The sequence below is a fragment of the Siniperca chuatsi genome, linkage group LG23, assembly GCF_020085105.1.
Source record: "Siniperca chuatsi isolate FFG_IHB_CAS linkage group LG23, ASM2008510v1, whole genome shotgun sequence".
In the NCBI taxonomy this organism is placed as follows: Eukaryota; Metazoa; Chordata; class Actinopteri; order Centrarchiformes; family Sinipercidae; genus Siniperca; species Siniperca chuatsi.
Window position 1 is genome coordinate 11,437,804 of NC_058064.1, and position 26,157 is coordinate 11,463,960.

At 39.6% G+C, this 26,157-nt stretch overlaps 1 protein-coding gene across 8 annotated transcripts in view; it reads right to left on the reverse strand.

Moving 5' to 3' along the window:
* ptpn12 (protein tyrosine phosphatase non-receptor type 12) overlaps positions 1-26,157 on the reverse strand; it is a 52,579-nt gene that overhangs the window by 24,723 nt on the left and 1,699 nt on the right. For all 8 annotated transcript variants that reach the window (XR_006376750.1, XR_006376749.1, XM_044185428.1 and 5 more), the window contains 10 exons: positions 8,995-9,103; positions 7,095-7,171; positions 6,785-6,880; positions 6,149-6,187; positions 5,378-5,449; positions 5,137-5,196; positions 4,519-4,661; positions 3,080-3,146; positions 2,868-2,945; positions 554-652 (listed from right to left, as the gene is read on the reverse strand). Coding sequence is in view for 6 of the 8 variants with exons in the window: in XM_044185428.1 (XP_044041363.1) it covers positions 554-652; positions 2,868-2,945; positions 3,080-3,146; positions 4,519-4,661; positions 5,137-5,196; positions 5,378-5,449; positions 6,149-6,187; positions 6,785-6,880; positions 7,095-7,171; positions 8,995-9,103 (840 nt within the window). In the remaining 2 variants the exon portion in view is untranslated. The remainder of the gene's footprint in view (positions 1-553; positions 653-2,867; positions 2,946-3,079; positions 3,147-4,518; positions 4,662-5,136; positions 5,197-5,377; positions 5,450-6,148; positions 6,188-6,784; positions 6,881-7,094; positions 7,172-8,994; positions 9,104-26,157) is intronic.

Consider the following 26,157-nt stretch of genomic DNA (forward strand, 5'->3'; position numbering starts at 1 on the left):
CTTGAAAATGAGCATAATGACCACTTTAAGATAAGCCAATGATTTCTTTTTACTGCTTCTTTGATTTTCTAAATATGTTGTTTTTGTCATGTAAGTAAACTTTCTGGTTTGGTTGTACTTCTAGTGAAATGGGAGGAGGAACAGGGACAATTAAGGACACCTCGTATATGGTGTGTGTGTTTGTTGGTGTGTGTGTTTGGGGGCAACGGAGGAGAGTGTGAAGTAAATTAGAATGAGGGCAGTGGTGACTGATAGAGCAAAGCTCTTTTTCTAGCGCTTCTGAATAGGTCTAACTGTATACAGTCCTCTGAGACTACCCTCTAGAAGAGAGATCTCTCTTTTTGGCACAAACTCTGCAACTCTTTTTCTGTCTGTGTAAAGTTTTCTGAAGGCCTCTCTTCCCTCTCCTCTGTTCCTCCTACCCTCTCCCTCCCCTGTGACTAATTATCTGCGTGTTTTTCCCCCACTCCGAATGTGTTACTCAGCGACATCCTGTCTTTCTTTAACACCAGACAGAATGCACAATATGTGTATGTGTATGTGTGTGTCATACCATGCCATCGTGTATCTGCGTGTTGGTGGGGCTCTCCAGTTGCTGCAGTTGTTTCTCAAAGAGCTGAGCGATCGCTCTATGAACTAACTCATACTGCTCCTAGAGAGAGAAAGACAAAGAGACAGAGACATGATTAGGCAGGGGAGGGAGAGAAACATTTTTGAGGGTAAATGGAGGAGAGGTGAGGAAGAAGGAAAAACAAAGAAAGGGTTTCAGCAAATCAATATAAAAGCAAAAACATTCTCCATGTTCATCCATTTACAAGCCTATGAAATACAACCTGTGTGTAAACAGTAGAAGGATCTTCGCTGATGCACACTGATTTAATCTTGTTACTTTCTCTGTAAGGCAGTAAGTGTATTGCACTACATTTTCATTGAATTCAAATCTGTGTCAGTGTGTATCAAGGCAATTCTAGAATTGATCTAATAGGCTAACAGACATTTTCCCTCTCAATGTCAGAGGGAAACACCATAAAAAAGGTACAAAACGGCAGAGGACGCTGGGTGCTTTGTTATGCAGAGACACTTGAATGTTTGCTACTTAAAGAGTTCGCTGCAGCGAATTCAACAAGAAACACGCAAACCCACCCATGACAAAATTGTGACAAAACAACCTCAACCAGTTACAAATAATGATGGGAATGTGTCGAGATCCATTTTCAACCAGGTGTGCAGCAAGTAACACAGGAATGAAGAGACTTGACACAGGCTGTGTGATGGAGGAAACGCTGCTACAACAGCGCCACTCAGACAAATTCTGAACAATATAAAGGGATGTCCTTAAAACCTTAAGAGAGTAATAAAGTAACCTCCCAAATACTGCTGATTTAAACCCGAAATACAGCTAAAAGGGTGTGTTCAAATCTAAACCGAACGCATTAAAACGAACCCTGGTGCGTTTGCCCGATTAGAACGGTTCGTTTGGTCTGGTGTGTGAAAGCTGACAATCGAACCCTGGTGTGGACTAACCAACCGGACTCCAAGCAGACTCTTGTGCGGTTCGTTTGAGGTGTGAAAGCAAAATGATTTTTTGATTTTTGCTTGATGTCAAAAGCTAAACTACTAATAAATCCATCTGCTGATTGCGAACTGTTCAGGAAGCAATTTTATAATCGATCCGTATAAGCGATATACTGCTGCTCACCCATGGAAAATGTGCAACAGACCTTGCCTTAAGGAGGTATGACATCATCAACTACGGCAAGTGCGCTAGGACCAAACTCAGAAAAACTCACAATTGTAAAGGGGGCTTGACAATAATTAGAATAGTGGAAACAGTAGACTTTCCTACAGTAACCATGGTAATACACATGCACATGTGAGTGCGGGGATTTTCCCTAATCAATCAGACAGCAAAAACTGTGGACTGTTGTGCTTGTATCCTACTCCGTGTACTTTGGCGGTCCGGTTCATAACATGTGGTTGATTTGCAGTCTAATAATACCAATAATGCTTATAATCAGTTATTTCTTTGTGAGCTCTTTGTGACACCAGAGAACATAAATAAATAAATACAAATATACACATTTTAAGCATTAAAGTTCTGCATGACTTGTTGTCAGTCACTGTCCAATCAATGAGTTAACTGCCAGTCTGTATGACTTCATGTTTACTCCTCTTGGTTCATTTGTAAAAAGAAAGTGTGAACAGGAACAGGACCAGAACTAAAACAGCAATGTAGAATTGTTTCCCTCAATCTGGACAAAATGAACCGAACTAGAGGTGTGAAAGCACCCTAAAAGTCACTAAATACAAGGTGTCACTAAGGTAAACGACAGAGTTCAATAAATTAAGAACCTCTTAAAAAGCTGAAAATGACTGAAATATTAGATTACATGTTTTGCGTAATGCAGTTAGTTGTGAAATACTTTTCCTGCAGTATATGCAATGTCCTTACAGGTTTAGTATTGCTTAAACCTACTTACTTCATTTCCAAAACCAGATTTGCAAACTCTGGGGACAGGAACTAAATGTTGTTGTTTTTTTGTTGTTTTTTTCCATTTTTAAAATAACCAGTTGGGACACTTCCAGCTGGTGGAAATCTATTCATTTGACAACCAGTCAAATATCACACTCAGCTCCCAGGTACATTGTGTGAAGGCTTGGAAAATCTAGCTTTAGCAACACTTTTGGGTAGCTAAACACATTAGTATCCAATCATTAATTAGCATTTTTCTATCTTCTGCATATTACTCCAACAAGTTTGTATTAAATGTTGCATTTCAATTAGCTTAAATAAACCTCAGAGCAGTATGAACGCTAAGTACTGTCCTGTGAGTAAAAGAAGAGACAAATTAAAACTAAAAACAAACCTTGGTCTGAACAGCAGAGTGTCGTTGCGTCCTCATCTCTTGGATCAACCGAAAAACATTAAAATCTTCTGGTATTTTCTTTAAAAGCACACAACACAACAAAAGGGTTAATTCTCACTTAAATCTTAACATAACATTTAGTGTGTAAAAAGTGTGTTTATTTGTACAGCTATGTTTAAGGTATGTGTAGGAGTGGGTGTGTGTTCACATACCCCAGCTTTGAGGAGGTTCCATGTGTAGTCGATAGCACAGATAGCACCCGTCCTCCCACAGCCTGCACTGTACAGTCAGAGTCATACAAATTAGATTCAACAGAAGCACTTGTGTAAAGACACAGCCATACACACACTGGAGCTTCCTCCTTCTTTATTGCAAACATAAATCTGCTAAAAACACACTCCTCACTAATATCAACTCTGGATTTGTATTCTTGAGGCCACAAAAAGATTCAGTACAGACAAATGCTTAATAACATGTATGTATGTTTGTGTGCAACGACACCTCGTCCAGACAGGGTGGAGACAGGAGCTACACAAACGCTGAGATTATGTGGCATCACATCTGACACATAGAATCATAAAACTTTATCTCATGCTGTCAGAGAGCCTCTGCTACTCTAACAAGCACAGTTTCTCCACACACACATACAGTACAGCGCACATCAACCCACACAAGGTATCTTTACAGACGTAGAGACACAGCATCAAGTCCTGCTGTGTAACACAGGAACCCGGGAAATGTCCTCAGGCTGCTCATTATAGCTGATTACACACACATGAAGACAGTGTGTGTGTACTGTTCGTATACCCACATCATGAATCTGTGTGTTTTCATTCTTGTTAACTACTTCACCATTTTAAGTTATTTGTTGGTGGAAATGGTGCAGTCATCTTTGAGACCGTTTTGTCATGAATTTATCATTCCCTAGACAAATAACATTTCAATTTTCAGCCTACAGCAATCTAATCACTATAGCACTAATAAGATGGGTTATATCATGATTGCCCTATAATGACATGGCTAAATATATGTAACAAAGTTACTATTTCTATATTTATTACAGCTATTCTGTAGCCTGTAATGGTTAGATTGCTGGCATTTTGGATTCCTGTGGCCAGCAGCAGCATTCAGAGGAAGATTTTCAACCAGATTAGTCAAGTGAAACAATGAAATGGTAAATAAAATAAGTCGACCAAACCTACAGTAAATGTCAGCTGAATTTAAAACCTAAAATCTAGCGTTTGCCAGGAGTAGATGTGTATTTGTATGTTGGGTATAGCCACTACTGTAACATTTCTCTGCTGTGTTGAAACCTGATTTCAAAACACACAAACCCATGCTGGCCACCTGTTGCACATTCTTACTGCCTCCTCATTGAAAACCACTGGCAATCTCACAAATCATTCAATTCAATTTGAGAGCACGAGTAAGAAAAAAAAAATGTGATTCAAGAGTCTTAATCCAGCATCAGTGATACCAGTTTGAGCTATCATTTTATGTATGTATGTATATAATGTATATACTATTTCATTACCGGATCTTCTCATCTGCAATCAGTCTCTTTTTTTAAATGTTGCCGTAGTTACATTAAGTGCATATATGGGTGGATTTGTGTTGGTGTCTCTGCACAGTATGTCAATATTGTAGATACCTGCAGTGGACACATATAGGGACATCATCATTCTCTTGGTATTCTCTCATTAGTCCGATCATATCCAGTATGGAGTCAAATGATGAGGGGACGTCGTGATCCGGCCAGTTCATGTAATGGAACTGTGTTATCCTCCGAGTTTCCTGCGGGGAGACATACAGGGGAATATTTTTAAAGGTGGAGGGTCGATGGTAGGTCGGAGAATTGAATCACCAGGCCAAGGGGAGAAAGTGAATGTGTGGCCGATATTTTAATATTATTGTTTATAATATTATCTTTCAGCGGAGATGTATAGAGATGATATGAATGTATTTGTGGCATTGTTTTACCAAATTCTGCAAATTTTCCTTATAAATCAAAACAATTTGCTATTGAAGTTCTTGTTTTACATATGTGAATCGTTTTTTTCCTGATATAATGTACTACAATGGAACAAAATGTCACTGCTTTGGATATCAATTTGATTATATTTTTGTGATTTTACATACATTTTCCATTGTGTGAGATATATCAATATCAGAAAAATACCACTATTAATAAGGCAATACAGATTTGAAAATATTGATGATATAGATATAATAAATAAGAACCGACTGAGCAATAAGTCAGAGAACTTACATTTTCGTATTCCACCGTCAAAGTCCTGATAAAGTAGTCTGTTCTGGCCTGCTCTGATTCCTAGAAAACAGAAACAGAGAGAACATTTACACAATCCTTGACTAAAACGGTCATTAGAACAAAATGTTAGCAATGCAGGAGTCCAAATAAATAAATAAATAGACCCCCCCCCTTTACTTACACACACACACACACACACACACACACACACAGCTATGATATTAGAGATTTGTCTACTTACACAAGAGATTCTGAAAGGGCCAAAACTCACGGGCTCCTCCCCAAGCAGCGGGAAATACCGCTCACATTTTTTCTAAGCAGAAAAGAACAGGAGTTAGCTTTGGCTGAGAACAAAAACCAGACAAATACCACAGCTTCCTGTGCACACACACTTCTAGTTTGAAATTAAGGAATTTAGGTGACATGTGGAACATTGACGGTGACATTTACAGAAAAAGAAGGACTAAATACATACATACTACATACTTTATATACGTACATGTGCAAAACACACATTTATTGTGTTAAGTTATCTGAGCCATCAGTCACATTTAATTATTACTTCAGTGAACATCTTAACCTAAAACAATAACAAGTTGGGTCAATGCAAATTGACTCAAGGCTTTAGTAACTGCCTTTAGCAACCTCTCAGTCTCTCTTTTAACAAACACAAATATAAAGCATACTCAGACAGGTGAGAAAAACACATAAAATACTAGAAATACCTCCACTAATGCTAGAAAACCTACAAAACGTGTTATTTTACATGTCGGACGAAAGAATAAAAGGTAAAAATTATTTTACTTCTACAACTCACTGAATAAAAACGCTTTTTAGATATTCTAACAGACAAACAGACCGATGGGACCGAAAACATACTGTAACCTTGGTGGAGATAATAAAACACAGATATGTGTACAGACACATGAACATAAATATATGTACACTTTGCATGCGTGCACTGACACAAAGACACAAACGTACACGAAGGGATTAAATATCACAGTCTTACCCTTCCCATCTCAAACTCTCGACAAGCCATTACAATAACCTGCGGAGACACAAACAGGAAGGATTACAATCAATATTTACACTCAGCCTCTCACAGCTTACATTTCCAAAAATATTAATTTCTATATGTGCTATTTATGTAATGCTGTAGTTGCCAAAATAAGGTGCAGAGACTCAGAGGAGAACCTTGCAGAATACGAAAAATTTTAATTGAGAATGGCCTTTCTATATTTTACATTCTTACAGTAGTAGTGCAGACTCCAGATCACACGTTTCACTCTTACATTGATATCTCGCATCATTCTCTTTGATCCTACAGGAGTAATCATAACAGCTGCAATCTCAAGCTTTTCAGAGGGCTAGTTAAACCTAATCACAGCTCCCTCTCTCCCTTCCCTTCATATCTGTCCATCTGCTTCAAGCATAAGCACTCCCCGTCTGCCCCTTAATTCATGACAACCATATTAAATATTTATTTTAATTACTTTAATTATTACAAACGCACTAAGTAACAGCTTTCTGTTGCTATTCTGTAAACATCCAAGATGACACAGAGGCACTCCTCCTGCAGTATATCTCTCCTTCCTCTATCGATCTATCTCTCCTGCTTTTTCACCATCCAATGAGCCATTCTCACCGCCACATTGTACTCCCAGTTCATCCTCCAGAAGTCCATGACAGTGTTCGGCAGTGGGCCCTGAGTAGCAATATAGGCCTCGGGGCCATCCATACCCTGATGGGGGAGCAATGGGTAGAAAGAGAGAGAAAGCAAGATCACAAATCCAAACAGTTTTTAAAAATATATATTCTGTAAAGGCACTTTATAGCTCTCCACAATGGATGTTACTGTGATTCACATAGCACTTCATACCACGTAAATTCCTAACACTATAATCAAACCACAAAGTGTCAAACAACAAAGCGAAGGAATTTCAGCAGCTTTTTACCTTGATGAAGTTAGCGTTGACATAATCTGTGTCCTGATTGGTTGTTTTTAATGTCAGCTTCACCCTGCTGTGATCAACTGGGGAGGGGGAAAAAAAGAGGGAAACATATTTACTTTGATGCATTTGAAATATTTTCTACTTCCAGAAACAGATGGAGAAATAGAATAAGACAAAAAGAAAAGAGTGGATGTAAAGACAGAAAAATGCACAGAATGGGATATAGAGAGAGGGCAAACGAGGACAAAACTAGAGAGAAATGGGATGTTAAGAGGTTAATGGACACACAGCAATATCCTCATTCCTAAGTATGTGTATGTGTGTGTACACATTTGTTACGGATGAACCGGTCTTCCTTTGCCTAACAGCTCATTCACTAAAAGCCTTAATGAATGGATGGAGGGACAGAGGAGAAAAAGAGGATAACGGTATTAAAAAAGTAGGACAGATGTTGGGTCATGGAAGCTTCCCCTGAAGTCAGTAAGTACAGCGAGGGTGTATAGTGTGTGTATGTGAGACCGAGACCATTACATGACAGATTACAACATACTGGATATCTGTTTCTGTTCTAAATGTATGTGTACACATACTTTCTGTCATTCCCTTTCTGTCTGTCTTTACTCAACATCCTCCACTTTATTCTTTTCCTTTATTTAAGCAGGGAGTTGAAAGAAATTCTGCCTACAATTGAACAGTGGTAGGTGATATGGTAAAAAAAAGTAATTTTTTCACATTTGACAATGCTGGTACTTGACAAAGTGACTTATATTTAAGGCTGAGGACATACATACATGATATTTAAATGCTGCTGTCACGCAGGACACAAGCTTTGATACAGATTCTATTGTCAGACATTGCATTTGCATAGCAACTACATAGAGAACTTAAGTCAAATTAAAGCGGTGTAGTTATTAATGGCTGCTCAGAAAGGTTATCACTGTGAACTAGCAACTAGTACTGATGGCTTAGTCTTTGCTTGATAACAATTGTTGTAAATCTAAATTTAAACATTTTGTCCAAGGTTTGTTGTTGGAGGATCATTTTGGTACATTGCAAGATAAATGACAGAAGATAAAGATAGTAGCAGAAAGTAGGAGTAAAACAAGACACACAAGCTGCACTGGCCGATATAGTCAGGCATGATGGTATTTCAAACATTTGTAATCAATGTCACAGCATGCAATGTGATATTGTTCACCCCTACAGTTCTGTTGCATGCTCCATCAGTCAAGCAGTAAGAAAGGTACAGATACCTTGTTTTTAAAAAGAGCTTTTGTTTTTAGATACATTGCTTCCACCCTATTCATATTAATAGACTAAATATTAGACATACCCACAAACTACAGCCTCCGAAATGAACATAAAGTTGAACAGACACCTCTTTAAAACAGTTGGACCATGAACGCATGATTTATTGCTGGGTTGTTGTAATAGACCTTATTAGTTTTAGCTAGGTATACTAAACTTGCAACGGAGTGTATTCTTTTGGCTGAAGTTTGAAATGAATGAGAGAGCTCTAGCCTCAAATGTAATTTGCAAATCTACTAAGAGCCTGGTTTAATGTGGAGCCTATGACATAAAGTATGCTATCGTCTGCATAAAAATTAACATTACATCCCAAAGTCCCTCTGCCTGTCTTTGCTGCAACAGATCAGAATTTATACGTATGCCGTCCCTGGCTTTTCTCCTGTTTTCACAGCAGAACAAGCACAGGTGTAGCTAATATCATTAATGATGGTGCCATTAGATTTAAGGACACCATACATGTGAGCAAACATGTACATCTAAATGCAATGCTGCCATTATTTATGTTACTGTATACATCTGTGTCTGATAAGTCAAAATGTCTGTGAGGAAGGACCATTTCATTAATCTGTGCATTTGTTGGTGTGCTGGGACTTACATGGCAGTATATCTTTATATCTGTTCTTCTTGACATTCTCCTCTCTCTCCCCTACGTTGGTGGGGTAAATCTTCTCCGTCCGGTATTTAGTTGATAACCGCCGTAACCGCTAGAATAAACAACACAACAAGAGAGAGGTTTATGTTCATGATATGTTTGTAAGTATAAAATTGACCTACAAACAGAAGAAAAGCAACATGGGTTACACTCATGATGGGAGAACTTTTCTTTGACAGCACACAGGAAAGAGATAAATGATAGTAGGACAGGGACAACCTGTGATACAAGTCAGATAGTAGTCAGTCTTTATCTGAGTATAACACATCTAGAAATGCAGAGAAAGCTATATGACGGAGTTTCAGAGAACAGTGATAAAAGTACTGGAAATAAAACTTACATCTGTGGTGTCTCATACACACAGAAAACTATGTATTTGATCGAGTTTCAATGAAGCTTTTTTATCATATATTTACTCAGAAGTGTCGCTGGGTTACATACACACAGGGTACAGTGGTTAAACTCTGACACACACAAATGCACACTACCCATCCTTCAACATTCACACTGCTACTAATACCACAGCTCCCTAGTCACACACATACTCCTGTTCCTCTTTGCGTGATAGTGCATGAAGTTAAGTGTGGCCAAATCTAATAGTAGCTGACACTGATGAAGACACATTCAGTTAATGGGAAGAGAACAAATACAACATCTCTTGTTTGACAGCAGGCTAAAGCTAAGCTAGCAGTCCTCAGACACTGTGTGGCCCAGAAAAGACGTTTTTAAGAGGTGATTCGGGGGAGATTTATTAAACTGATGATTTAAAACATTAGGGATGGCAGATGAGCCGATTCACAATGAGACATTAGAGATTTGTTAATCAGTACAGACTTTACTGTACTGTTTTTCAACCAATTTAGCTATCCATTTAATACCTCTGGTTGTCTTAGACCATTGCAAGTTCCAGTTTAAGTTCAAATTTTATTTGTATAGCAAACATTTCATACAAAAGTGGTTCAAAATGCTTTACATGAAAGGCAAAAAGGTAAATACATGCATATAGATACACAAACATTTCATGGCAATATTTGATTTACAGGATGTTTGCATAAATGCGTTAAGTACCTTGATTTGTCAGATATTTCATTAATTGGATCAGCCATGAAAGGACTTTTCTATGACATAGAAAGGAACATTTTCTGTTAGCTAGTTTCTTTCTTTGTTTACTATAACACCATCAATTGCTACCAAAAACAAAAAGATCATCACCAACTGTTAGGAGTCACCACTAAAAATTGCTTAGTATTACTGTTTGCAATCAGCGACAGCAGTCAGTAACGGTCTTCTTAAACACGAGTGTGAAAAGAGTGATTTCTAGAGATCAGCAAGTTTGCTGATTTCTACTGTATTTGCTTTCGGTTGCCTTCATATCATTCAATGGAAATCAATGGTTTCATCTCAACTTCACAAGCATCCTTTATGAGAAAAAAGACGCTTCAGCTACACCCGCTGATCACAGTTGGAGTAAAATTAGGGGACTTTCTGAAACTTCTAGTTAATTTTATTGTGCGGCTCTTTCGTGGCCTCGAGTGTCACACTGAAACTGTAAAGGAACTTCAAAAAGAACAGCAAGACTTTTGTACCATAAAAAAACTCCTGCTGTTCGACTAGATAGCGTTCACATGATATCGCTCTCAAGGGCCATTTTTTTAAATTCTCTCAGTTAGTTCAATCACTTTTCTTTCTCTCTGTCTGAGACAGTGAAGAAATTAGGCATTAGGCCACTTTTTCTGCCTCTCTCAGTCCCCCTTTCTCTCTCTCTCGCTGTCTCTGAGAAAATCAGCGTGGGCGTTCGGGCTGCTGGAGCCTCGTGTGAAAAACGGTCCCACCTCTTCTCTCTGGCACTGACTGCAGGCTTTCCTTGTGTTACTGTGACAGGGACACATACTGTACATCCTGATTTCCTGAGACTCTCAAACCTCAGTACTTTTCTTCCTGTCCTTGTTTCTCTTTTCACTTTGTCATAATATCACTTCGTGCTACTGCGACATTTACAACAATACACACAGACAAACATGCAGAGACACACACCAATAGACACCATTTGACATCAACAACGATATTGCATACTTGAGAGCATCTGTCCCATTTAGTTACAGCTTTGTTTGTAGTACATATTGCTATATCTTCTGTGCATTAAATGTTCATCTTGATGTATATCTCCAAAATTACAAACACTTCAAAAGAGGCCATTTACAGGGCTTCAGTGGTTTCATAAACTGGTGAGCTGACTGCTGTACTCACTGAATACACTACTGACAGACACACAAACAGTTTAGACTCGCGGCACAGAGGCACCCTAAAGACATAATGAGTTTTTCACCTTTCATTTTGCATCACTCATCTTTGTAAACCACAAGGGCAGACTATCAGAAACTGTGGGAGAGGAAACAAGAGAGAAAAAAGGAGTTTGAGAGAAAGAGAGGTACACACAGAGACTCTGGGCGGCAACACAGCTGTGTGTGTGTGTGTGTGTGTGTGTGTGTGTGTGGTAATAGCATTAGAGCTCCTCCGGTCTCATGTGAATTACATTTCCAACAGAGGTCTGCTTCTGTGCTGGGCCAAAGCCCGGGAAGACACACACACAAACACGTATACACACACTTAGACACACAATGAGCAGAGAAAGCAGGCAATAGTGATTTGTGATGGTTTGTGATACCCCAACCCACAAAACACATTATGTGGAGATAAACATGCACACAACTGTGCCCTCTAACACTGTAATGATGATAAGTATTTTCCCTTTGTAGCTCATTTCACTTCATTTACAGCAAAATAAGGAAGTACTAGTTGATTCTCCCATTAAAGCCTATGAAATTTGACATTTTGCAGCACCTAATCAATGATTTGTTTTGGCTCTGTGTTGCTAGTTTTAATTTATAACAGCTTCAGTACAGTTCACAGCTTTGTTTCTCAATTCAGGGGAACAAACCGATAAAGTTCCACTTTAAGGTCTGACCTGGCCAACTTTCCCTACTGAATTCGGTTATACGACAGCTTGTTTCTGTCATCTGATTTTCAATTATACCTTCTCATTGCCGCTAGGCAACTGATGAGAAAATTATTTTGGCAATCATACCTTTCTTGAGCGCTTTAATTGCCTTCTGCTGTGTTTTAATCTTGTTTACACACATTTCAATGACAATGATGAATTTGTACAAAATAATACGCTTCCCTATGGCATTAACTGTGATTAAATGCATTTGTGTGATGCCAGTGGTACCTTACCACATGTAACTATTGTACTAGAGAAGCACAAGTATATCGGCATACTGTCACTGTTTATCGACTGATATTAACTTTAAAAAGCTATATTGGAATCAAGTAATAGATGCTTTGCTTCTGCTGCTTATACATTATTTGACTGATTGTGGAAGAGGCATTTTGTAATATATTTTAGGGTTATGTCACTGGAACTGTCAAATTAGTTTACAAACATATATAGAGTATAATGGCTGCTTAAAAAATAAAATTGTGAAAAGCCTGGTGTGTTTTGCACCTCCATTTGTACTACTAAGCAAAAATGCATATGGAGCTGACACAATCAGATTAGTATTTGTTTCAATAAATGCATCAGTGCAACCCTGTGGTTATAATTAAGTATAAAGGCTACACTGTCATACTGTTTTCTAACTAACAATTTCCATCCAAGCGAGTTGTATGCAAACATCTTAAGCATTACATTTCAAGCATTTCATAATTAAATGTTAATTGGGTGTGTCTTTCCATTTGAATGAGGTCAAGAGATGTCTGACTTTCAATATAATAGTAGAAATATAGATATGACACTTCTGAGAGGCTGTGGTGAACAGATATTTTACAGACAACATTTCAAAAAGTCCATAAACACGATTTCAGCTTTTATAATTTGATACATCATTACAAAAAAAAAACTTGGATGGAAACCCAGCTACTGTCTGTCTCGCCCTTTTCTCTTTACTTTCCATTGTCCCACAGACAGACCCTGTTTCTAATTACTCTTACTTCCTCTGTTACGTAAAACACACACACACACAAAAAACACAGACACAAAAAGACACATACATAGACAAAGGCGCACACAAGCTTGTGTGTGTACTCTCACAAATAATGGGTAAGCCTGGAGGATGTAAAAGAAATAAAACAGTCCTTGCCTGCTGCTCTGTACTTTTACTGAAGACGAGAGGTGGAGTGTAAGGGAAAGAGAAAAAGTGAGGAAAGAAGTGGAGGAGAGGAGATATGGGTGTTTTAGATTAAGGGGGCGAAAAGGGTGATTTGGAGAAAGAGGAGGGGGAAGCAGGGAAAAGGGAGAGCCAAGGCTTTTAAGAGGCTCTTGGTAACTAAGCTAATGGGTTCTTTTATTCCTTGTTTCTGTCATCCATTCACACGCTCCCTTTACACACTCTGTCGCTTCGCACTAGCTTCTGTCCTGAATGGAGGAGAGGGGGTGCAAAGAAAGAGGGCAAAGAAAAGTAAACACCCTTGTTTCTATCACTACTCAAGTGTACTCCTCTATTCAATTCTTATTTGTTGCACAACAGCAAGTGGTGTATCAATTTCTCCAAAATGACAACAAGTGGTGGAGTAAACCTGAAAGGAAAAAACAACAAGACTGGTAGAAAAAGAGAAAAAAAGAGGAGACAGAGGTAGTGGATGATAGTGAAATATGTAGAGTTGAAACGATGAGTCGATTAGTTGATAGAAAATTAATCTGCAACTATTCTCAAAATAAATTTATTCAAGCCAAACTGCCAAATATTTGGCGGTTCTAGCTTGTCAAATATGTGGATTTTCTTTATCATATATGATAGTAAACTGAAAATATTTGACTTTTGGACTGATAGTCGGATAAAACAAGCAATTTAAAATACATAACCATGGGCTCTGGGAAATTGTGACAGGTATTATTCACTATTTTCAATCAATCAATTAATCAAGAATGTAATATAATGTAATATTTTTTTAGTTTTAGACCTAGAAAAATGCCCATCACAATTTGGCAACTTCATGTTGCTTATTTTGTTTGACAGTCGAATGATATCAATTAAATATAACAGAGAAATATAGCAAATGCTTACAAAGGAGCTGGAACTGGTGAATGTTTTACATTTCTGCTCAGAATATGAATTTAACGATTAACAGGTGATCAAAATTGTTTTAAATAGATCTGCAACTAACAACTGTTTTCATCATCGATTAATCTGCTGTTTATCTTTTTCAATTACTCGGTTAATCGCTTATCACAATTTTCCAGAGCCGAAGGTGAGGTTTTAAAAGGTCTTGTTTTGTCCAGCCGACAGTCTGAAACCCAAAGATATTTCATTTACTGTTATACAAGACAAAGAAAAGCAGCAAATCCTTACATTTGAGAACCTAGCACCACGTAATGTTGCTTCTGCTGATTTGTAACAGATTGTAACCTTTTAAACAACTGATCATGAGCATAGAAGTGCAGTTAAATTTTTTACCCCCTATCATTTGTACCTTTCTCACTATGTTATGCACAAAGCATAGCTACAAAACATCACAGGAAACACTCCTTTTCACAGGAAAGGGAAGTAACTAAAACACTGGAAAACACTCAGAGTTTTCTATGGTTTTCACACATTTAAAAGACTAGAATGCACTGAAACCACCTACGCTCCACTGTTGTGGTTGTATCTGCAAAATGTGTGAAGCACATAACCCAAATTTGAACATCTGATGGACATGTGTTAATAGATGATGTGTGGCATGCCAAAAAACCAACAATGGTTTTTACTGAATTACACTAAATTTGATCTGTTTTTGATGAATCACAATTGCCACTTTACAGTACCTCACGCCAGTGCTTATATATCTTATTGATGATGATTGAAATGCTTAAAATAATAAAAAATCTCTCACGTTGATCTTGTTCCTTCCACATGCTATTTCTACCTTTCTATTCCCTTCTGTTTCTATTACTTTCTTACTTCCTATCAGTCAGGGGAGTAAAACAGCAGGACGGAGTTGGCCAGTTTCCCGTGAACGCTCGACTTCCACTTCCACACACACACAGGGCGTTGCCCCCAAAGGCCCAGTGCCGACTTCACAGACCCCCTTCAGGGTGCGACCGAGTCATGTGTGCTCTCACACACATTTCTTCACAATGACTTGACTTGGCCTAAAATGACTTGAGGATGCCAGGGCAGTTACTGGGCAAAGAAAGAGACAGATGGAGAGACAATGGAAAAAGATGATAAGAAAGAGAGAAGAAAAAGAGTTAGAGAGGTAGATGTGGGTAGAGAGAGGCAAAAGGAGAGAGACGTAATTGTTAGTGGGTCTAACCTACTTTCTGTCTCCTGGCTGAATAAGTCAGCATCGCTGTACTTCCCGGGCACACTGAATAATTCACACACACACACACACACACACACACACACACACACACACACACACACACACACACAGAAGAAAGAGAGAAAACACATTCTCTTTCTTCAACTCAGCAGTAAGCACTGATTGGCAGATAATATGTTCTTCGTACAGAAGAGGTAGGAAAAAAAGGTTTTTGTTTGTGTGTGTGTGTGCGTGGCCAGGAAGTGGGGGTGTCGAACGCTAGTGGCAGAGAGGCTGTACAGACGGTCACCTTCCATGCAGACACACACACACGCGAGCTAAAATAGGTCACCCCTTACAATGCTCTCAGAAAAATCCATCTCCCGCGCTGCGAGCATGTGGGCAAAAGATGCACTGCTACAGCACAGAGACTAAAAGGGTCTGTATGAGTCTGTCGCTCTGCCTCTCCCTCTGTCAATTCAATAAGCTTGATTAGTGTTCTCGCTGCCTTTCTTTCTCTCTCTGTGGCATTAGTGTCCCAAATAAGCAAAAAGCTGCAAAGTGCAAAGTCATATTTAGTTCTACAGAGAAATGTGACCGCACCAAATGCTTTGAATGCATTATATATTGATCAAGTGAATGAAAAAATGCGTAGTTGTGAAAGGAAGGGGTCATGCTATAAACAGCAGCATTAAAGGAATAGTTTGACATTTTGGGAAATGCTCTTTTTTTGCTCGGAGTTAGATGAGAAGATCGATACTACTCTTACGTATGTACGCTTAATATGTAGGTGGAGCAAACAGTCAATTAGCTTATCTTAGCATAAAGACTGGAAACTAGTGGAGACTTCAGGACGTTACTGCCCCACAGCCAAGAAATAGTCCGGCACTCAAACCCAGGTAAAATGGTGACCTGTTGTTTTTACACAACGAATTAAACAAATAAGATATAATGTGTTAATTAGCTAGCTTTAGAGATGCTGGCAGGTGGATTTTGTTGCCTCTGGACTAGGGCTGGCCCCTACTAGTCGACTAAACCATTAGTCGATGAGAAGAGTCTTAGTCGGCCATGTTTTCATTAGTCGGTAGTAGCAGAAAAAAACAACCCTCAAACTCCATTCGGGAGTAACTATCAGGGGACTGTTGCAACACGGACCGTTTTTCTTGTAACATAGGAGTCACTTACCGGCGCACTGCTGCTAACTGTACTAGCTACCATTAGCTAATTACCTAACTTAGCTGTCATATTAGCTGATCTCGGAGTACCGGGGGAGTGTTGGTGTTTGTTTACACCGCTAGCACAGGGAGATTTGGATGGCTGGGATGAGGAAGTTTTCAGGCTCGGGGAGGTGGAGAAGAGCCGCAAAGACCGGAGCCGGGCGAGCAGGCAACAAAAGCGGGCTTATCAGCCCCCCAGTGAACACAGCCGGACCGTGACCAAACACAGCATCCGACGGAGGCCAGTTTGACGACAGTAAATACAGTACTGAGGTTATTTACAGCGGCTCCGACCAGGACTCTGACTCTGATGGAAGACACTGCGGGGACAGGAGAGGCATGAAGCAGCAGAGGAGCGAGTTTGTAGCGAGTTCATTTGTAAGTAACAATATGCATCATCCATCATACTGATAAGTCTGCGAGTATTTGTTTTTGTAAAGTTGGAAGTTATTTATTCCTGTGTTTTCAACAATGAGACTTGGGTGATATTATACCGTGTTGAAATAAATTAACAAAATGTTCAGTTGCCTTGTTGTTCCGACACATTCAGAAACATTACCGTTAGCAGCAGGCAGCTCGCTTCGTGCCCCTTGTAGTATTTATATTTTAAAGGCTCATTATTACGGTTTTGTATTTCTCTGTAATGTAGCACAGTGTTACTTATAACATTCTTTCTCAGCCCTGGAACCCAAACCATTTTCTGATGCCCCAAAAATACTGTATATATTTAAATAATTAAATTAATATCATATATGTGCAATGCCTAGTCGACTAGGAAAATCTTTAATCGGGGGCAGCCCTACTTTGGACAGAGTCAAGCTAGATGTTTCCCCTTTTTCCAGTCTTTATGCTAAGCTAAGCAGCTACTGGCTGTAGCTTCACATTTACTGTACAGATATGAGAGTGGTGTCGATCCTCTCATCTTACTCTCAGCAAGAAAGCAAACGAATGTGTTTCCCAAAATGTTGAATAATTCCTTTAGTGTTTTGTTTACAAAGTTTAAAGAAAAAAATAAAATAACACCATGTCAGGTGTACATTATTAGATTAACAGAGTTTACTAATCAAGCTCAATCACTAAGGAAATGCAACCCCACCCTGACCACTAGCATGAGTCAGGGGTCCAGACTCTCTGTGTGTGCGTGCATGTGTGTGTGTGTGTGTGTGTGTGTGTGTGTGTGTGTGTGTGTGTGTGTGAGAGAGAGAGAGAGAGAGACCTCCTCATTAGCTAAAGATCATGACCAAGATAATGTCAGACGATTAACATCAGTTGCCAAGCTGTATACACACATGCAAACATGCACACACACTCATGCATTGTGATGTCATTTCCACTTTATGGCTACTGGCCAATATAGGTCAGTGGAGCACTGATAGCATGAGTGGCATGAATACTCACACACACACACACGTAGGGTTGTAACAGCCTGTCATTCACTGGCAGAAAGCCTGCGCTTTCCTTTAATTAGCCATCAGGCTTCCCTTTCACTCTTTCATTTTCAATTCCTGAACCATCTGACTGAATCGCTGCATGTCTATTCTGTTATGCAAGTCTCACAGGCAGCAGTTCAACATGTAAATATGATGACACAAAAAGTTGAATATAATATTAAAAATGGGAATCCCCAAAAGAAACTAAAAGGACTTAATCCCCCCCCATAAAAAACACTCAAATCCTAGAAAGATTTTTCAATTCGACTGCTAAGTAGTTACACATTAACATAAAAGAATTTGTGTGTTTGTGATTGCACACGCATCTTGTGTGTATGTGGTCGGCGATATGGTCACACTGAACACAGGAAGCACCTGGCCTGAACTGAAAGCACCCGCTTCAACCAGCCATTTAAAACCACTGTCGGTCCTGGGTGCCCACTTCCTTTGGAACCTAAAATCTCAGCCTTGTACAGACCCATAGAGTATGCTGTAGACTTAGAGAGACGGACACAGAAAACCTACTCATACTGCATCCTTTGAATAATGAGTCAGTGTGTTTGTGCCTTTACAATGTCAGAAGACAAAAAGTGGACAGAGAAAATAAAAGCAGGAGGAAGGAGGTAGTGGGGAAAGGGATGGAGGGAGAGTCACAGAAACAGATGAGGGTTAAGCATAACTGGTGAAGATGTGGAAAAAACGATAACCAGAAGACCGTCTTCTGGCTCAAGTATCAGAATGTCTGTTAAGGTGTGAAAATTCATCTGTGACAATAAGTGTATTTCCTCCACCTGTTTTTATGCATGTTTTCATGAGTCGAGTGGAAACGTCGAAAATTTTAAATCTCACAAAAAGTTGCCGTTCAATGAAAAGAGATTTAGCAAATAAATCATGACATACAAGAAGCATGTGACTTAAACATCACACAAGCTTATGCCCCACTGGAGAGACAAAAAATGGTGGCACACGCAAACGATGAGAAGACTAACGTTCCTCAAATTAATAGATGAAACAAAAACAGCGAAATACCACGATTTGTGGTTTGACTGGCACCCTTTCGATTACGTCATCTTGTTGTGTCCTCTTCTTTTTTAATGGTTTAAGTGGGACTGGAGAATTAGTGGCACCAACTGTTTATCTCAATGCACCCAAGCAAACAGCCACGACACAATAACAACGATAGACGCAAAACAATTACAATACAGTGGCCATTGTTAGGGGCAAAGGAAAAGGAAAGGAAAAATAAGTGGAGGAGAGCTTGTAAGGATTCAAAAAATGTGACAGAATGAAAGAAGATACAAAAACACATTTACAGTATATTTAGCTATCGGTTGTATAATTTTCATTCAGGGCTTGAGAAGTGTCCTTGAGTGCGACTCTGAATCCCCAGTAGCGCTATTCTGCAGCTGACCACCATGTGACTTTCCCTGTGAAGATCAGAATGACATAATTTTCACAGCATGACCTCCCCTCTCTCTTCACTATCATTTATGTCTCTGAGAGAAGCTTCAAAACCATAAACACCCTCTAAAACTGACTGCATAACTTCAAAAATATATGGATATAAACAACAGGGAAATCATTACAGAAAGCACTGAGAGCCAGGCACGTTCCTGGAGCCCAAACATACAACCTGAGAAGTTTGACATGTTTGAATTTCAGTTCAAATTGCTGACTTCACTGCCATACTAAGCAAACACAGTTAACATTTACCGGTATTTGCCTGGTGGTAATTTCCCGCTCTGGATCTAGGCCTGCAGCAGGAAGCAGATGTGGACAAACTGCATATAATCCCAATCATCTGGGACAGGAGCTCCTTGTGTGCTTAGTGTGTGCTTTGTGTTTGTGTGTGTGTATTAATCACCTCCCTCCTCAGATATTCACAGCCTGTATGGTGGGTCAAACTGGTGACCTTGTGCTCACAAACCTGATTCTGTTACTTCAATGTGCCTATGTGATTTTATATCTCTCTCCCTCTTACTCAACACCTATCTGGATTTAAGTGTGCATTTCTCTGCATTCATGACGTTTTTGTGTTTGTTTACTGATATTATAATTATTTAATACACTACTGGTGCCCAAAAGAGATTTTTATTTCTTCCTTGTAGTACCCCGTTCACCTCAAGGACACTTCAGCAGGGCAGATGCTGCTGACAGGTTTGTGTGTGCGACATGTGTGCGACTCCTCCATATATCCATTTCCTTTCACCTAAGTCACACATTACACACACAGGGCATTACTGTATCATTTCCTGAGTGTATGAGTGTGGGCTCTCCTTATCTTGATCAATAAAGTTCTTCGGCCTTGTTGGTGGGTCAGCTAGCTTTCATCATGTAAAGCCTCTCTCTCGCTCTCTCACTCACTCACTCACTCACACACACACACACACACACACACACACACACACTAGCTCCATAGCGGAAATATTTTGTTGCGTCTCTTCTGAGAAATACCCAGCTTAGGGGCAATGGGAGGGGCGGGTGAGAAAAAAGGAGGCGTGTGACACCAGAAGAAATTGGGAAGTCTTGTTACAGTAACACGAGGCGGGCCCACATTGGTTGCCACACACACACACTCACAAAAACAGCAGCAGACCCCTGCAGTGTACCCCTCTGCACCCATGCACACAAACAAGCTAATAAAAGCACATATCCGTACAAACACACCAGGCGTCTCATTTTTTGCCAGCGAGGGAAGATGGCGGAGAAGACAGCTATAAACCCAAATAACAAACTAGTGTATTACTTTTCTTAGTAGTGACATGTTAGTTAAATATTTGCAGCTTAGATTAAGAAACAGGAAAAAAGGACAACAAACACACCATAAACAGCACAGGATCCCAGCATGTGATTGAGAAAATGGCCAGTTTATGTCAGCTGTTTTGTCCAATCAAAACACAACACAGGACACACTGCAGGACTCATTCTTCTCTGTTGTTGCTCAAATTAATAAACACATCATTTTCACAATTTTTTATACGTAATTTTCTTAGATACATTTACTGAAACCTAAAGCCCCTACACTTCAGTAGACGTCCTTAGCTGAGTTGATCTGGGACAGCTCTGAACAATTTCTGCATGAAGTTTCCTAAACACACAAGTCCACCCTTCTCTTGAAAACACACACTATGTGCTGGCACTAGCCACATGCTGCTACACACAAATGGGGTCCGTGCATCCCTGACCAGTGAAGTGTTTGTGTGGGCTTGTGTAATATACGGACATAAAGGCTTCCAGTCCAGATCGTGTGCTGCAGGCTCGGATGTGTGTGCAGGCACTTAACATGCACACATACACAAAACTCAGAAAGGAGAAGGGAAAGCCCCCTGGTGACAGTGGAAATTGTTATTACACACAAACACAAACCCACAAGAATACATATACACACACACCAGCCATTGTCACATCTCATTTTCTTGCCTCCCCTCTGAGTGTTTTATGTCTGCCCGACAGGACACATGTTTAGAGAAGCCTGTGTGTTTGCACTTTTTCGTTTTCTTTGATGTGCTGGTTGGGAGTAATTGGCTTGCAAAGGTGGGGCAGGAACACGCACACACACAGAGGCTGATCTCCTCAGTCAAAACCCTGTGTAGACTACAATGCTGAGCCCAGTGTTCCTAGAAACAGGTACAGAACCAGTGTCAAAGTTGGTGCGGTGACACAGGTAACACACCACAGAGGTAACTGATCACACAGATCTGCATTTCATTTTGTTTCCGGCCATGTGGTTTATTTCCTGTCTTTGCATCATGCTCCTTTCACATCTCCTTATACATTTGCTGAACCAGTGAAATGACTTTTACAGCTCTATGAAGACACAAAATGTTTCATCCGATCTCATACATGGCCCACAATATCCATGCATCTATTCATATGCAGACCTATGTTCATGTGCCACATGGGGGCACCTGGCATATGAACAGAAAAAATTGCAATGTTTAAAAGAAATTAGTTCTCAGCGCCATGTTCGACAACAGGTTAGACTGTGCATAAGTTCAATTTGGTGTCTTCTGTAATAATACTATCACACTGCCAGGATTTGGAGATGCACTGCCACTGGGGACAACCCTGCAAAAATGCTTGTGTACAACACTGAGGCATTTTGGTTAAAAATCTTCTGTAATAGCATGTTTGTTCCAGGCTGTGTGGTGGACTACTAGTTACGGACGGTTTCCCATAACACAGAGGTCACAAGCTCAATCCCTGCAGCTTGTATGTCTATCAACAGCTGAGTGTTCAATCAACCTGACCTTGAGATAAACTACAGTCCTGCCACCTCACTCAGTGTACTTTGAGTACAACCATCACCTAAATACTATTAAAGGTACGCTTTTTAGGTAAAAAAACAGATGTCATAATCAAATCATGAAAGTGAGCCTGAGTCTCTAGATTGCTAAACCAGAGAATCTGTGTACTCTTCACTCTCTTTGCCCAAATGAAAGTCTGTCGAATACAGACACACTCTCTGACAACAGGAATTGACGCATCAAAACCAAGTGCAAAATACTGTCTCCAAGACAGCAGGCAGTCAGTGATCCGCCCACAGAACAGTGAAGTTTGTTGCACAAAGCCAGATTTGTGAGTCAGCAATATAACTTTGGAAAGGTCTGTTCACAGTTTGACAACAAAAATTCGCACCTCATTCAATTTATTTGAATGGAAATGTCGAGATCAGATGATTCGCTCGTGGCAACAAAGTAAACCCACACCAAGCTTTCGCATCTAGTTCAACTTTGATACGCAAACTTGCGCTGTCAGGGGGGCAGTCACACTTTAGGGTCCAACATAAAGGAAGCCATCCCTTCAGCCAATTTAATTTCATATAGTTCTTATTTAGCAAAATAAAATGTACAATGCCAAAGCCTTGCAGGATGGTTTGTGGTCAGTCATGATACAGGACTCTGTAGATGTCACTGTATGCTCTTAAATGTGCTTTTAGTTGGACAGCTGACTAGCTTGCTAGCTAGTAAAGTAGCTGGAGTCGTCTGATATTTAGGGTTATATTCAAGCCAATTGCAGTTTACCTCTAGTAATCCTATCTAGTCTTCAAAACGAAAACTCTGTTATATTTTGAAAGAAAATATACATTTCAGTAAATTTAATCTATTTGTTGCCATAAAATCACTCAGCCCAAAATTCAGTTTTTTTTTTTCTTTTCACTCATATTTTTACCTTTTGGATGACTTACTGTTTCTTTTTACCTGCCGAATAATATTATGCATGTAATATTATGTCTGACACTACAATGAGCAAATTTTCCCTAAATGTTTTTTTTTTTAATCTTCTCTGGATGTGTCCATAATGTTGCCTCTGTAACCGGCTATTTGTTAAAGAACTCTGGCTCTCTTACATAAGCGCACTAATAGCTGGTTTGGAAAGTCGTGGGTTGACAGAGCCAGTTGATAACCACCCTTTTGAAACAAGTAAGATGGCCATTGTTTGGTTTTGTGGAACCAGCGACTACACAGATGCCTCAATTTTACAGAACCTGCGTCATGAGACCCACTCCAGGACTCAACAGTACATATTTTGCCTTTCATCCCATTTGAATTCCTTTGAATTAAGCCATCATCTTCAGACCTGTTTCGTTTAAAATGATCATACTGTGTGCCTTACTGATGACATACTGCATGATATCACTGCTGAAGCTTAAATCTTTTGAATAGTTAGTGGAGTTCTCACTGCCATTAGGATCCACCAACATGCAAAGCTGTTAAGTTCAACTTTAAAACATACTCCGTCATATACTCACCAGAAAAAGGCTAAGGGTCAAGGAAGAAATTATAGGCACATAGTGGCTATAACGCTCTATGTTTGTGACAGTATATAGCAGCATGTAACCTAGCTCTTCGATTACTATAGCACCAGGATTATGACAAAAATGTGTCCACCTTTAACTATAGACTCTTTAAGGCCCCGATATACTCGCACCATATGCACCAGTATGTGCCGTGTAATTAGATTAGTTGTTGTGTCTCCATGCCAAAATGGGTCACAAAAATGTTTCTGGTGGGTTCAAACATGACAAGCTCACAACTGAATACCAGAACAAGACACTTCTAACATATGAAAAAAAATAAATTAAATAAAATAAAAAAAAAATCAAGAGTTCCTGTTCCATCAAACAGTTGAAAAAGAGTACTGAACAAAGCATATAATCGCTGACTCGTTGCCCTACCGGAGCACTGTAATTATGCCTATAAAACACATTCTATATATAAACAACAATAGGCAGTTAAAGTGGGTGTTATGTCAGGGTGTTCTGGTGACTCAGTGCGCAAAGGAGCACACCCCATGCGCTTGTGGTATTGCATGTTTGAATCCAGCTTCACATACGACAGACCGGCAGTAATCAGCTAAAGCACTTACTTACATGTTGGCTGTGGCTGATGAGTCTTAATTGTGCTAGGTACACTGGCACACAGCCCACCTGTGCAAGTTTTCTTGTTGACAAGCTGGTGTGTCTGCTGAATAATTTAGGTGAAACTCTTAATTCACTGGCTGATGTTGCCAGCAGAGAGCAAATTTAGCTTGAAGCCCCATTTACACGAATGCCATAAAGCTGACATTTAGCAAGTTTGCATGCACAAAAATAACTTGATAACTGTGAATAACCAGAATCAAGAAATAGTTCAAATTAAAGCACTTACAAAGCCTGAAGATGATGTTTATATATGAGCTGCTTAATAGTCAAGTTACTGTTTGGAGGGATGCGTGACAGCCAAAAGGCTAACAGGAAATATGTTTCACTATAGAAACAAATTATTGTGTTTCATGCCGACAAAGCTCATTTGAAAGGAAACTCAACAGATATCACATGAAGAATCAAGGTACAATAAGCAGTCAGTGGTGTCTTGTAAGTTTGAAAAGGGGGTTTCTGATTAAAAGGTTGCCATTATTATTTAGCCACAAAGGAACACTCTTTTCTACCTCGACAACAAGCTTTAAGACCACCTTGCCTACGGATCATCCCAATGTACAGCAGCAGAGGACTGTGGTTGCAGTAGGCAGTTTGACAAGGCGTGGATGTGTGTAAAGTTATGAATGAGAAGTGTGGTGGTGCTAAAAGAAGAACCTACATTTACCCAGTCAACTCCACATGGAGAATTTTAGATTAAGAGGAACCAGCAGCCAATAAAAAAGCACATTGAATAACAATTTTTAAAAAGCAGAGATTATACTAGACGATTATTCCGACTATAGCGTAGAAGTTCAAGACCAAAGTTTTATTTCTGATCACCTGCATTATGAAATGGATGGCATGTAAATAAGCCAACAGCAGACTAGCCCCAGCTCCTTTTGCTCTCTCCTTCATCCATAAAGCACTTCCTAAATGCCTTTCACACAGCCCCAACACCCCTCGTTTTTGCGCAACATCCGCTACCTCCCTGTATTCTGAAACACACATCAGCACACATACACAGAGTTTTCTTTATTTCAGAATTTGTTATGTACCTCATTTCAGCGAGAGAGGCCTGTCAAATTGTGTAGCTTTTATCCAAAGTGTGCCCTGGAGTTGATAAAGCTCCAGTTTTAAAGCCAGGACAAAATGTTATGAAATGGGCCAAGAAAGAATGTTGCAAGCTCCAGCAAGCAGCTTGCATGAAGCAGTGGAGTAAGGAGAAAGGAGTGTGTTTGCAACTGTAGGCAAAAGGAGAAAAAGTTAACCGTTCTGACGCTGATTAGCCTCTTTAACAAACAATCAAACTGGAGTACAATAAAAACAAATTAAAACACTTCCCATAAACATAATGTGAATCATAAAGGAAACCCAAACTTGTCTTCTGCTGCTGCAACTAGTTAAACTCTAACTGAGGCCTATTTTATCTAAATCCTCTAGGGGCTTTACTAATAATTACATTAATCCTGAATGTATCCTCCAGTTAGCACTACATTTACTAACGTATCCTAACCAAAGCCATTAAACTAAAATGACCACATAATGACACAAGTGGTATTAGAGAAGTGCCATTCCTGTTGTGGCTATTTCAGATATTTCACAAGCCTGGGACAAGTCCTATTTTGAGTCCGGAGTTGCAACACAATAACATCCAGTGATGCAGGGCGGGTAAACTCATGACTGCAGGTCAGCGGTCATCATAAAGCAAACAAAATATCAAATGTGTTACTTTAGCAGTAAATGTCTCTTTTCCACCTCAAAAGACCCTTTTCAC